The 15,181-nt window shown below is 43.5% G+C and overlaps 1 protein-coding gene across 1 annotated transcript; it reads right to left on the bottom strand.

Moving 5' to 3' along the window:
- Window positions 1-4,598: 4,598 nt before the first annotated feature.
- LOC106596079 (uncharacterized) lies at window positions 4,599-12,594 on the bottom strand. The gene is made up of 2 exons (XM_045715882.2): window positions 12,450-12,594; window positions 4,599-7,909 (listed from the first exon to the last, which is right to left on the bottom strand). Exon 2 carries the CDS (start codon window positions 7,900-7,902, stop codon window positions 7,180-7,182), a length of 723 nt encoding a protein of 240 aa, XP_045571838.1. The 5' UTR covers window positions 7,903-7,909; window positions 12,450-12,594; the 3' UTR covers window positions 4,599-7,179.
- Window positions 12,595-15,181: the final 2,587 nt, after the last annotated feature.

Here is a 15,181-nt window from a genome sequence, read left to right as displayed (position 1 = left end):
TGGTGATCCGTCATCCACACTGATATGTCTGCCAGACATGCAGAGATGCGATTCGCCACCTGGTTATCAGAAGGGGGAAAGGAGAAGATTAATTGTGTGTCGTCTGCATAGCAATGGTAGGAGAGACCATGTGAGGATATGACAGAGCCAAGTGACTTGGTGTATAGCGAGAATAGGAGAGGGCCTAGAACAGAGCCCTGGGGGACACCAGTGGTGAGAGCACGTGGTGCGGAGACAGATTCTCGCCACGCCACCTGGTAGGAGCGACCTGTCAGGTAGGACGCAATCCAAGCGTGGGCCGCGCCGGAGATGCCCAACTCGGAGGGGGTGGAGAGGAGGATCTGATGGTTCACCGTATCAAAGGCAGCAGATAGGTCTAGGAGGATGAGAGCAGAGGAGAGAGAGTTAGCTTTAGCAGTGCGGAGAGCCTCCGTGACACAGAGAAGAGCAGTCTCAGTTGAATGACCAGTCTTGAAACCTGACTGATTTGGATCGAGAAGGTCATTCTGAGAGAGATAGCAGGAGAGCTGGCCAAGGACGGCACGTTCAAGAGTTTTGGAGAGAAAAGAAAGAAGGGATACTGGTCTGTAGTTGTTGACATCGGAGGGATCGAGTGTAGGTTTTTTCAGAAGGGGTGCAACTCTCGCTCTCTTGAAGACGGGAGGGACGTAGCCAGCGGTCAAGGATGAGTTGATGAGCGAGGTGAGGTAAGGGAGAAGGTCTCCGGAAATGGTCTGGAGAAGAGAGGAGGGGATAGGGTCAAGCGGACAGGTTGTTGGGCGGCCGGCCGTCACAAGACGCGAGATTTCATCTGGAGAGAGAGGGGAGAAAGAGGTCAAAGCACAGGGTAGGGCAATGTGAGCAGGACCAGCGGTGTCGTTTGACTTAGCAAACGAGGATCGGATGTCGTCGACCTTCTTTTCAAAATGGTTGACGAAGTCATCCGCAGAGAGGGAGGAGGGGGGGGGGAGGGGGAGGAGGATTCAGGAGGGAGGAGAAGGTGGCAAAGAGCTTCCTAGGGTTAGAGGCAGATGCTTGGAATTTAGAGTGGTAGAAAGTGGCTTTAGCAGCAGAGACAGAAGAGGAAAATGTAGAGAGGAGGGAGTGAAAGGATGCCAGGTCCGCAGGGAGGCGAGTTTTCCTCCATTTCCGCTCGGCTGCCCGGAGCCCTGTTCTGTGAGCTCGCAATGAGTCGGCGAGCCACGGAGCAGGAGGGGAGGACCGAGCCGGCCTGGAGGATAGGGGACATAGAAAATCAAAGGATGCAGAAAGGGAGGAGAGGAGGGTTGAGGAGGCAGAATCAGGGGATAGGTTGGAGAAGGTTTGAGCAGAGGGAAGAGATGATAGGATGGAAGAGGAGAGAGTAGCGGGAGAGAGAGAGCGAAGGTTGGGACGGCGCAATACCATCCGAGTAGGGGCAGAGTGAGAAGTGTTGGATGAGAGCGAGAGGGAAAAGGATACAAGGTAGTGGTCGGAGACTTGGAGGGGAGTTGCAATGAGATTAGTGGACAAACAGCATCTAGTAAAGATGAGGTCAAGCGTATTGCCTGCCTTGTGAGTAGGGGGGGAAGGTGAGAGGGTGAGGTCAAAAGAGGAGAGGAGTGGAAAGAAGGAGGCAGAGAGGAATGAGTCAAAGGTAGATGTGGGGAGGTTAAAGTCACCCAGAACTGTGAGAGGTGAGCCATCCTCAGGAAAGGAACTTATCAAGACGTCAAGCTCATTGATGAACTCTCCAAGGGAACCTGGAGGGCGATAAATGATAAGGATGTTAAGCTTGAAAGGGCTGGTAACTGTGACAGCATGGAATTCAAATGAGGAGATAGACAGATGGGTCAGGGGAGAAAGAGAGAATGTCCACTTGGGAGAGATGAGGATTCCAGTGCCACCACCCCGCTGGCCAGATGCTCTCGGGGTATGCGAGAACACGTGGGCAGACGAGGAGAGAGCAGTAGGAGTAGCAGTGTTATCTGTGGTAATCCATGTTTCCGTCAGTGCCAAGAAGTCGAGGTGCTGGAGGGTAGCATAGGCTGAGATGAACTCTGCCTTGTTGGCCGCAGACCGGCAGTTCCAGAGGCTGCCGGAGACCTGGAACTCCACGTGGGTCGTGCGCGCTGGGACCACCAGGTTAGAGTGGCAGCGGCCACGTGGTGTGAAGCGTTTGTGTGGCCTGTGCAGAGGGGAGAGAACAGGGATAGACAGACACATAGTTGACAGGCTACAGAAGAGGCTACGCTAATGCAAAGGAGATTGGAATGACAAGTGGACTACACTTCTCGAATGTTCAGAAAGTTAAGCTTACGTTGCAAAAATGTTATTGACTAAAATGACGAAGATGATACAGTACTGCTGGCTGGTGAAGTAGGCTAGCTATCAGTGGCTGCGTTGTTGACTTTGTTTGAACGTGTAGCTGGCTAGGTAACCTCGATAGTTTCAGTACTACACCTTATCATGTTACAAAAGCAACTATGGCGTCGCGGGGGACGAAAATAGCTGGCTAGCTAACCTCGATAATTACTCTAAACTACACAGTTATCAAACTATGACAAAGACAACTAACACTGCACTAGTCAAATCGTTCCGTTGTAGTGTATTAGTTTCTACAGTGCTGCTAGTCAGTAAAGGTTGGCTAGCTAGCAGTGGGTTTGATGATGACTAGGTGTGTTGACTAAGTCTGGACAACGGCGTCGCGTCGCGGCTGGCTAGCTGACCTCGATAATTACTCTAAACTACACAATTATCAAACTATGACAAAGACAACTAACACTGCACTAGTCAAATCGTTCCGTTGTAGTGTATTAGTTTCTACAGTGCTGCTAGTCAGTAAAGATTGGCTAGCTAGCAGTGGGTTTGATGATGACTAGGTGTGTTGACTAAGTCTGGACAACGGCGTCGCGGCGCGGCTGGCTAGCTGACCTCGATAAATTACTCTAAACTACACAATTATCTTAGATACAAATACAGCAAAGACAGCTATGTAGCTAGCTAGCACTACACTAATCAAGTCGTTCCGTTGTAATGTAATAGTTTCTACAGTGCTGCTAGTCGGTAGAAGTTTGCTAGTTGGCTAGCTAGCAGTGTTGACTAAGTTAGGAGGACGAAAACAGCTGGCTGGCTAGCTAACCTCGATAATTACTCTAAACTACACAATTATCTTTGATACAAAGACGGCTATGTAGCTAGCTAAGAAAAAATTGCTCAGATCAAACAAATCAAACCGTTGTAATGTAATGAAATGTAATATTACCTGTGGAGCGAAGCGAAGTGCGACTACCCCTTCCAAACCCGGAAGCAGAGCACCTGTTGTTAAGGGGAATGTGTGTTCTCAGTAAAACACCTGTTGTTAAGGGTAATGTGTGTTCTCAATAAAACACCTGTTGTTAAGGGGAATGTGTGTTCTCAGTAAAACACCTGTTGTTAAGGGGAATGTGTGTTCTCAGTAAAACACCTGTTGTTAAGGGGAATGTGTGTTCTATCTGATACAATACAAGTTGACTGCTGATTGAACTAGCCTTTATAGTTTTTTGAGTCCCAAATGGCACTCTATTCCCTTTCTAGTGCACTACTTTTGACTAAAGCCTATAGGGAATAGGGTGCCATTCAGGATGTACTCTTTATAAATACACAGTTGAATACTGCTAGTATAACACAACATACTAACTGTAAGGCGAACAGCCTCAACAACTCTCTCATCATCGTCTCTCTTCTCATATAAAGGACTAAGTCAATATCCCCAGGAATTAGTTTGGTACTATATTATAGCAATGTGTATATTTTTATGTTATATTCAACCATTTCTTCCTTTGAGAACAATTCTACACCTCGTCTGACTTGAAACTTGAACTGTCTCCTGTTTATATTATCTGTCAAGGTCTATTTCTGAGGTAGCTCTGGTCCAGTTCGTTACGTGAAGCTTGTGGATGCCGAGCATTCAAGCAGGCCGCACAAAATAACGCCTTGGACCAGAGATATTGTAGGGGTTACAGGGGGACACATTGGTAAAATGTAGTACTGTATTAATATCCTGTTTCTGCTGTTTCTACTTAACAGATATAAATAAAAGCTGTCAAAAACACTGAAACAAAGCAGTGGTGTACTGCCTGGATTACACCACATAATACTGCCTGGATTACACCACATAATACTGCCTGGATTACACCACATAATACTGCCTGGATTATACCACATAGTACTGCCTGGATCACACCACATAACACTGCCTGGATTATGCCACATAGTACTGCCTGGATTACACCACATAATACTGCCTGGATTATACCACATAGAACTGCCTGGATTACAGCACATATTACTGCCTGGATTACACCACATAATACTGCCTGGATTACACCACATAATACTGCCTGGATTTGACCACATAATATTGCCTGGATTACAACACATAGCACAGGGAGGCTGTATCAACATGGACTTGTGTGTGTCATCGTCTTTATACCTCTATGTTTTTCTCCGTCACTCTCCATCTCTTCCTCTTCCTCCGTCAGTCTGGAGTGCTGTTCCATCTGTGGCCACAAGGTGGAGTGAAAGGATCATGTAGAAACACATGGAACACCAACCAGTACCATTGAACAACACACATCTTTCAGTTTAAATGTTTATTCTGTGATTCTCTTCATAGTTTCGAAAATACAAATATATAGAAAATTAACAGTAAAGTCTATTTAGCTTTGCAACATAATTGATCAGTACATTCACGTAACAAAAGACAGATAAACCATAACATGCACTTCCCCCACCTCCATGGTGTTATATCATTATACAATATGGAATCAGGCTTGTCTTACAAAAACGTTGACCAGTCAGTGGATGTGGCCCATGTGGGGTTCATATCCTCTAGTGAAGCCAGTGGCCAGCGCCGTGCTCCAACCTGCTACTACTGAATGAGGCATCAGAACACAGAACAATAGTGAGACCCAATGGCACCCTATCCCCTATATAGCACACAACTTTGTATGGGCACTGGTCAAAAGTAGTGCACTATATAGGGAATAGGGTGCCATTTTGGATTTAACACGCATGTACTCCAGACTATATAATCCAGGCAGTATCACATCCGGCTGTGATTGGGAATCCCATATGGCGGTCCACAATTGGCCCAGCGTCGTCCAGGTTTGGCCGGGGTAGGCAGCCATTGTAAATAAGAATTTGTTCATAACTGACTTGCCTAGTTAAATAAAGATTATATAAAATAAAAAATGTACATTCTCAGTTGTCGTCTCTCTTCTAATCTAGGCCAGGTGACTGACAGGAGAGATGACCAAAGGCTCTGGGCTTGGATTTCTAAGATGGCCACCGGTGTTGAAGGTGAGGTTTCTCAGTGAAGGTGCAGCCAGTGAAAGAACAGATATGAGACCTGTACTCCACATCGTAGAAAGAGACCTGCCCCTCTTCATAATCCACAAACACCTGCTCCTTCTGGGGGTGAGCCAGGTAGAGGCTGAGGTGGTGTTGGCCTGGTAGTCGTTAGCATGAAGCTGCATCTCCACAGTCCAAAGCCATACTCAGACCTCTTCCGTATCAACAGTACCTTCCTCCCCACAGACTCTCTGGCCAAGGGTCAGATCCACCTATTGTTATTTCTATATTCTTTATTTTCTTGACCTATAACTCAAATATGCAAAAACTCAAATATGCAAAAATATTATAAAAATATCATAAACTAAAAAGCCCTTCAGGGTCCCCAGGACCAGGACTAAAGGACACTGATCTACAGCTTCCAAACATGCCCTCGTAAAACTGATTATCCTACCGATCCTCGACTTCGGCGATGTCATTTACAAAATAGCCTCCAACACTCTACTCAGCAAACTGGATGCAGTCTATCACAGTGCCATCCGTTTTATCACCAAAGCCCCTTATACTACCCACCACTGCGACCTGTATGCTCTAGTCGGCTGGCCCTCGCTACATATTCGTCACCAGACCCACTGGCTCCAGGTCATCTATAAGACTATGCTTGGTAAAGCTCCACCTTATCTCAGCTCACTGGTCACCATAACAACACCCACCTATAGCACGCGCTCCAGCAGGTATATCTCACTGATCATCCCCAAAGCCAACACCTGCTTTGGCCACCTTTCCTTCCAGTTCTCTGCTGCCAATGACTGGAACGAATTGCAAAAATCGCTGAAGTTGGAGACTTACAGTATATCTCCCTCACTAACTTTAAGCATCAGCTATCTGAGCAGCTAACCGATCGCTGCAGCTGTACACAGCCCATCTGTAAATAGGTGTGGTGGCTAATTTCTGCATTACCAAATGAGGAGAGAGACAAACTTCACACACCAGTCAGAGTTATACTTAAACTACATCTTTAATAATAAGAGCTTTGCAAAAGCACTTTGACTTTCAATGATGCGCTATCTCTAATGAACCATTGAAAGTGACAACACAAAAGTACAAAGATCCTTTATAGCCAAGTTACACCCCTCTCAACCTACATGACGAACCACAGATACATAGAATGGGTCACAAGTTTAAGTTTTGTATGAAATATATCTATAAAACATTGCAGACAGCAACTGCTGTATCAACAGTGTTCATTGTATAGACCAGTATCTGGTCCTCCTACTCCAAACTGGAACCGTCTCTCCCTGGTACGGTATAGAACAGAACCATTAGCTCATCCAATGGAATGCTCTTTAGGTTTTATCACCCAAAGACATCGTAAATCTCCTCTGTCAGTGCTATCTCATAGAGGCCCATCTTCAGTAAAACACATACAATAGTTAACAGAATACTCTATTCTGTCGAATAAAACAACCATTATAATACAGTACAAGCATTAAAACATAATCTTGCAATTTTCCACGACATAGGCCATCCAACTACCTACCTCATCCCCACTTTTTGCTCTTTTGCACACCAGTATTTCTACTTGCACATCATCATCTGCTCATCTATCACTCCAGTGTTAATTTGCTAACTTGTAATTACTTCGCTACTATGGCCTATTTATTGCCTTACCTCCTTACACCATTTGCACACACTGTATATAGACTTTTTCTATTGTGTTATTGACTGTACGTTTGTTTATCCCATGTGTAACTCTGTGTTGTTGTTTGTGTCGCACTGCTTTGCTTATCTTGGCCAGGTCGCAGTTGTAAATGAGAACTTGTTCTCAACTGGTCTACCTGGTTAAATAAAGGTGAAATAGAAAGATTACAGTATGGTACAGTAGTTTTCCCAGAAGCCTGGTGCAGCTCTGGGTGGAACTCTGGGTGCAGCTCTGGGTGGAACTCTGGATCCAACTGCTATATTCATTCTGGTATCCCTAGACTCCCTGGGGGCGGGGCTTGGGAATTGGATTTGGGCGGGACTAGAACTCTGATAGATATATCCCATTGGCTCATGGGTGGAATATCCCGCCTGTTCCAGGAAGTTCCTAAATGACATGTCCGCGAATGAATGGCCACATATGATCATGAGCAACCCCCTGCTGATGCAATAGGTGTTGACCGGGTCGAAGCTCCTCAGGTCCTCGTGCTGGGTCACATAGACCTTATCCACTGTCATGTCAGGACGCATACTGATGATGAGGCGGTCCATGTTGCTGGTATCTATGTTACCAGTGTTGTACTTCCTGACATATTTAGGCATGGAATCAGATGCTGTGAGGTGGAGGTTGCCCACCTCATAGAATGGGTAGCCACCATCAGGAAGCAGCTTCTTGCAGACATTGTTTTCACACTCAAGTCTGTTCCGGAAGTGATGGAAACCAAAGTCTCCATCTTTGGGGTCGTAATCTGCAACCATCTGGTTGTCATCGTCGAAGACGATGTAATCGTTGGCGAACCAGAAAAGGAGCTTGAGTCCGTGCCTGGGTGAGGGACGACCAAACCTAGAAGCTCTCAGCTCCTCCATATTGTTCAATGTTCGAACCATGGTACCCCTGGGGGAGGGAGAGAGAGAGGGATGTAGAGAGAGAGAGAGAGAGAGAGAGAGAGAGAGAGAGAGAGAGAGAGAGAGAGAGAGAGAGAGGGATGGATGGAGAGAGGGAGAGAGAGAGAGAGAGGGATGGATAGAGAAAGAGAGGGAGAGCAAGAAAGAGAGAAAACAGACAGCATTAAACAATACAGTTCATGGTGATATAGTTAAGTTACCTTCCATATACAGTATAAGCCTCTGCTAAGAGGTCTGGACCTTTATGGCACAGGAGTGCACTAATGTAGCTGTTCCCTACATCCCCACACTGGCAGAACTGTTACAGGCTGTTTAATTTTATTTTATATTTCGAGGTTGGATGTTAGCATGTAGGACACACCAATTGGTGTCTCCTCGTTAGTCAGTATGTGTTACACCTGTGCTGGCTTGTCCATCTCGTTAATTGGAAGGTGCTTCACCTGTGCTGGCTGGCCCAGGTGATATTTAAGTCTCTGGCCCAGGTAATATTTAAGTCTCTGGCCCAGGTGATATTTAAGAGTGGCTGGCCCAGGTGATATTTAAGAGTGGCTGGCCCAGGTGATATTTAAGAGTCTCTGGCCCAGGTGATATTTAAGTCTCTGGCTCAGGTGATATTTAAGAGTCTCTGTCCCAAGTGATATTTAAGAGTGGCTGGCCCAGGTGATATTTAAGAGTGGCTGGCCCAGGTGATATTTAAGAGTGTCTGGCCCAGGTGATATTTAAGAGTGTCTGGCCCAGGTGTTATTTAAGAGTGTCTGGCCCAGGTAATATTTAAGAGTGTCTGGCCCAGGTGATATTTAAGAGTGTCTGGCCCAGGTGATATTTAAGAGTGTCTGGCCCAGGTGATATTTAAGAGTGTCTGGCCCAGGTGTTATTTAAGAGTGTCTGGCCCAGGTGATATTTAAGAGTGTCTGGCCCAGGTGTTATTTAAGAGTGTCTGGCCCAGGTGTTATTTAAGAGTGTCTGGCCCAGGTGATATTTAAGAGTGTCTGGCCCAGGTGATATTTAAGTGTCTGGCCCAGGTGATATTTAAGAGTGTCTGGCCCAGGTGATATTTAAGAGTGTCTGGCCCAGGTGTTATTTAAGAGTGTCTGGCCCAGGTGATATTTAAGAGTGTCTGGCCCAGGTGATATTTAAGAGTGTCTGGCCCAGGTGTTATTTAAGAGTGTCTGGCCCAGTGCTCCAGTTGTCTTGATAGATGTGGATGGTTAACTCCTCTAGTTGTCTTGATAGATGTGGAGGGTTAACTCCTTTAGTTGTCTTGATAGATGTGGAGGGTTAACACCTCTAGTTGTCTTGATAGATGTGGAGGGTTAACTCCTTTAGTTGTCTTGATAGATGTGGAGGGTTAACTCCTCTAGTTGTCTTGATAGATGTGGAGGGTTAACTCTTTAGTTGTCTTGATAGATGTGGAGGGTTAACTCCTTTAGTTGTCTTGATAGATGTGGAGGGTTAACTCCTTTAGTTGTCTTGATAGATGTGGAGGGTTAACTCCTCTAGTTGTCTTGATAGATGTGGAGGGTTAACTCTTTAGTTGTCTTGATAGATGTGGAGGGTTAACTCCTTTAGTTGTCTTGATAGATGTGGAGTGTTAACTCCTCTAGTTGTCTTGATAGATGTGGAGGGTTAACTCCTTTAGTTGTCTTGATAGATGTGGAGGGTTAACTCCTTTAGTTGTCTTGATAGATGTGGAGGGTTAACACCTCTAGTTGTCTTGATAGATGTGGAGGGTTAACTCCTCTAGTTGTCTTGATAGATGTGGAGGGTTAACTCTTTAGTTGTCTTGATAGATGTGGAGGGTTAACTCCTCCAGTTGTCTTGATAGATGTGGAGGGTTAACTCCTCCAGTTGTCTTGATAGATGTGGAGGGTTAACTCTTTAGTTGTCTTGATAGATGTGGAGGGTTAACTCCTCCAGTTGTCTTGATAGATGTGGAGGGTTAACTCTTTAGTTGTCTTGATAGATGTGGAGGGTTAACTCCTCTAGTTGTCTTGATAGATGTGGAGGGTTAACTCTTTAGTTGTCTTGATAGATGTGGAGGGTTAACTCCTCTAGTTGTCTTGATAGATGTGGAGGGTTAACACCTCTAGTTGTCTTGATAGATGTGGAGGGTTAACTCCTCTAGTTGTCTTGATAGATGTGGAGGGTTAACTCCTCCAGTTGTCTTGATAGATGTGGAGGGTTAACTCCTTTAGTTGTCTTGATAGATGTGGAGGGTTAACTCCTTTAGTTGTCTTGATAGATGTGGAGGGTTAACTCTTTAGTTGTCTTGATAGATGTGGAGGGTTAACTCCTCTAGTTGTCTTGATAGATGTGGATGGTTAACACCTTTAGTTGTCTTGATAGATGTGGAGGGTTAACTCCTTTAGTTGTCTTGATAGATGTGGAGGGTTAACTCCTCTAGTTGTCTTGATAGATGTGGAGGGTTAACTCCTCTAGTTGTCTTGATAGATGTGGAGGGTTAACTCCTCCAGTTGTCTTGATAGATGTGGAGGGTTAACTCCTTTAGTTGTCTTGATAGATGTGGAGGGTTAACTCCTTTAGTTGTCTTGATAGATGTGGAGGGTTAACTCTTTAGTTGTCTTGATAGATGTGGAGGGTTAACTCCTCTAGTTGTCTTGATAGATGTGGATGGTTAACTCCTTTAGTTGTCTCTCCCTATTTTCATTTCTAGACAAACATTCCTTTATCTGATCTTCCCTGTTTTCATTTTGCTCCACTTTTTGGTTTGTTTTCTGTCTTTAAGTTTGGTGTGGATTTTTCTTTGTTTGCCACTTCTTGGTGAATTTAGTGGGTCTCATGCTGGGTGTCTTTTAGATTCCAGTTGTTGTTACTAGTCAACTTTCAGTGGACACCATGTGTGTCTTTTCAGAACCACTCCTCCGGTGTCGTTTTGGTTGTTGTCAGTGACTCTTTGTTAGTTCTGCTTTCTGTTTGAGCAACAGTTTTTTTGGTTTTCTTGCTGTGGAACATGTCATTTAGGACCACGCCTGGATGAGTCAAGTGTTAGTTTGAAATACAATCTCCTGAAGGACCCAGGAACATGAAACTTAAGGGGGAAAAAATATTTAACTACATGACAATAAATGCAAGGTTTAAATAGTTACAAAACAGTATACCTGTTAAAGTTAAAAGTGAACCGTCATAAACAGAAGGGAAAATCTGTCTCTCTACCGTACCATGTTTAATGCAGAACAAAAGGGTTGATACTGTATATATTGTCAGCCACAATCTGTCAGGTTTCCAGTAATGTCAACTTATTAAAAGTGAATACATGCACTGCTTTATTATTCTGGAAAAATGTCATGTAAAAAAAGTATATAAATATTCACTGAGTGTATAAAACATTATGAAGACCTGCTCTTTCCATGACATAGACTGACCAGGTGAATCCAGGTGAAAGGTACGGTCCCTTATTGATGTCACTTGTTAAATCAACTTCAATCAGTGTAGATGAAGGGGAGGAGACAGGGTAAATAAGGATTTTCAAGCCTTGAGACAATTGAGACATGGATTGTGTGTGTGCCATTCAGAGGGTGAATGGGCAAGACTAAATATTTAAGTGCCTTTGAACGGGGTTTGTATTACGTGCCAGGCGCACCGGTTTTAGTGTTTCAAGAACTGCAATGCTGCTGGTTTTTCATACTCAACAGTTTCCTGTGGGTATCAAGAAGGGTCCACCACCCAAAGGACATTGTAACGCTTATGGTTTGGAGACGTAGCGGAGTCAGGCGCAGGACACAGGTTTGAGTGCAAAAACAGTGTTGTTTACTCAAAACACAATCAAAATCTCCAACAGCAAAATAACAGGGTGAGGAGAAAACACCTCCAATAACCACTGACAAAGAACAATCATGGACAAAACAGAAAGGGAAGCCAGAGGGTTAAATAAGGAACATAATAATAACTCAGATTAGAGCAGACCTAGATGAACTCAGATTAGATCAGACCTAGATGAACTCAGATTAGATCAGACCTAGATGAACTCAGATTAGAGCAGACCTAGATGAACTCAGATTAGATCAGACCTAGATGAACTCAGATTAGATCAGACCTAGATGAACTCAGATTAGATCAGACCTAGATGAACTCAGATTAGAGCAGACCTAGATGAACTCAGATTAGAGCAGATCTAGATGAACTCAGATTAGAGCAGACCTAGATGAACTCAGATTAGAGCAGACCTAGATGAACTCAGATTAGATCAAATAAAGTATCAAATTGTTCATTGTGAGCTAGATTCGGGCATCACAGACTAGATCTAACTTGTTTAGTAAGGACAGACTAGATCTAACTTGTTTAGTAAGGACAGACTAGATCTAACTTGTTTAGTAAGGACAGACTAGATCTAACTTGTTTAGTAAGAACAGACTAGATCTAACTTGTTTAGTAAGGACAGACTAGATCTAACTTGTTTAGTGAGGACAGACTAGATCTAACTTGTTTAGTAAGGACAGACTAGAACTAACTTGTTTAGTAAGGACAGACAAGATCACAAAAAAGCACATCATAAAATGTTTTTACTGTACCTGGTGTTTTAAAATAAATGTAATCTCTATTTTCTGGTGCTCGATGTCCGTGTAGATCTGTATGAGGCCGTGTGAGAAGTTGATTGGATGATCTGCAGGCTTTGCTGCCTGTGTGTGTGTGTGTGTGTGTGTGTGTGTGTGTGTGTGTGTGTGTGTGTGTGTGTGTGTGTGTGTGTGTGTGTGTGTGTGTGTGTGTGTGTGTGTATATCATAATTTACTCTGGGGGCAGGACTCACCATGAAGGACTCAGAAATGAAACTGAAAGTAATCCGTTATTGGCCTGGGCTGTGTTACATACCACACATTCCCTACTTTCTACCTCCTCGTATCATAAAGCATCTCTGAATCAGTGTTATGATCTAGGATCAGTTCTAATCCTTATAATCATAATGAAAGAGATTACATGGACGGGGGACCTGATCCTAGACCAGCAGTAGTCTGACACCCAGATGTTTGAGCTACAGCCAAGGGCTCCAGCCTTTTCTCCTTTTAGGGGCCGGTGAGCTATGGTTTCTCCTCTTTGGGGGACTAATTACATTAAAACTAGCACTGCAGAACTGACTGCATTAGTGAAAGTCAGTGGCAACCAGTATTTCAAATCAAATTAAATGTATTTATATAGCCCTTCTTTGATATATCAAAGTGCTGTACAGAAACCCATCCTAAAACCCCAAAAAGCAAGCAATGTAGGTGTAGAAGCAGGGCCTGTTATGAGCCCCACCTTTTTTTCTGGCCTGTTTTGCATATTATTTTGGCATTAATACGTGTCACATGTCAGTTAGCAAACAATGTAAAAAAAAATTATAAATTAAAACGGTATTGAGTTAATAAATAGGCATACACACGTGGTCTCTTTTTGTTTTCTTGAGTAAGGCAGCTCCAACATGCAGGTGTTTCAGCCCAGCTCAGTGCTTTCTGTGGTGGTGGGACAGCCAGCGGACAATACAGAGCTGGATATCATAAGGTGAATGCACCAATTTGTAAGTCGCTCTGGATAAGAGCGTCTGCTAAATGACTTAAATGTAAATGTAAATGTAAATGAGAGTCCAAAAATGTATTGAATGCTGCTGCATAAATTATGTAATATGCCAGGGATATATGTATACTGTAGCTAAGAAAGTAATACTAAGTGTATGTTGTGTAGTAAGCTGTTAGTAGCCTCACCCTAATAATTTGGTCCCTTTCCCCCTCATAACTTAGTTAACTATTTACCCCTTTTAATTTTGCCTACTGTTCTGAGTTGTTGGTGCACATGTATCCTATAGCCTGTTTAAGAAAAATGTCATCAAATATTATAAGAGATTTCATTGTCTGCTTATATGCCCCCTTTATTTATCCTATGGTTCTGACTTGGTGTACTGTAAGAACGGACCATGTTTGGATTTCTTTTGCTGTACATTTCAAATGTGCTGAACAAATCGTTATATTGACTACGTCCATCCTAGCTCGTTCATTAATGTCTTAATCGAAATTACGAATTGCCTCTTATCTGCTCATCGTCCCCTTATGTCATAGTTTGTACATCTCAATTGTCAGTACAAACCACATTTTTTTAAGCAAGTCAGGCATATCAGCTATGTTTTTTAAAAAGGCAGTAAATGAGGCTGAATTAACTTTTGCCAACTTTTGCCAGACAAGGCTCCATTGATAGCCAGGTGTAGCAGTGGTAAGGTGTTGGGACTCAGTTTAACAGTTTGTGGGCACCGTTTGTCACCGTTATAGTGCAATTAATGTATTGTTTAGTGTAGTGTTGTGCAGTGGCTTTGCTGGCATGAATCCCAATTTTTTTGTTGTCGAGTTTGCCCCACCAAGATTTACATGCTAAAATCGCCACTGGTGTCAGTTAATCATCTCAGGAACCGGCCAGCAACATCCCACTGACTGGCGCAGGTCCACGGAACAAAGGTTGAGAAACACCATACTAAATCTCTTGCAACGCTTTTATGGTTGAAAAGTTGTGTGTGAAAAAGATAAGTTGAGTGGCTCCATCCACACTGTGTTGCCATGGACACAGAACAACATGTCAGCTGTTCTTAACTAACCACCGTGCTTCTACATTTTAGGCTGGGTTTCTGTACAGCACTTTGTGACATCTGCTGATGTAAAAAGGGTTTTATGAATACATTTGATTGATTGAAATAAACGTTATAATACTGACAATCACAGATGGGCAGTAGACCTATTTCTGTTACATGTATTTGAAATATGTATTTCAATTACTGCTGAGTATTTAGTAATGTGTATTACACTGGGCTGAACTACACTCCAATGTATTTTGTAACAAGATACTTTAGAGAGCAATAATTTGTATTCTCAAAATACTTTCGGTACCATTTTTGATAGCTGTTCACCATTTTGTGGCCCCCTTTCACCCTGCATTGGTATCAGAAGTCTGATGGTACTATGGTGTGATAAGAGTGTCTGCTAAATGGACTAAGTTTAATTGTTTATGTAAAAATTAATCGCAAAGCATGTTGAGTATTATTCTAATGAGCTCTGCCCTCAAATAGGGCCAATAACAACACCCATTGTGCTTTGCAGTTCATTTTGGTTTGTTCATTCTCACACAAACATTTTGGTAATTTAGCAGACACTCTCAACCAGAGTGACTTACAGTCAGCGCATTCAACTAAGGTAGATAAACAACAACACACTGTATCACAGTCATAGCAAGTAAACCTTTTCTGTAACCATTACTGAGAATGTTGTTGCTGTTGGGGCCTGCTAATGGC

This window comes from Salmo salar, chromosome 03, assembly GCF_965601325.2.
Source record: "Salmo salar chromosome 03, fSalSal1, whole genome shotgun sequence".
NCBI lineage: Eukaryota > Metazoa > Chordata > Actinopteri > Salmoniformes > Salmonidae > Salmo > Salmo salar.
This window is presented reverse-complemented; position numbering and strand designations above follow the sequence as displayed.

Coding starts and splice junctions, on each gene's coding strand:
- LOC106596079 (XM_045715882.2), bottom strand. CDS start 7,902: ATGGTTCGAACATTGAACAATATGGAGGAGCTGAGAGCTTCTAGGTTT.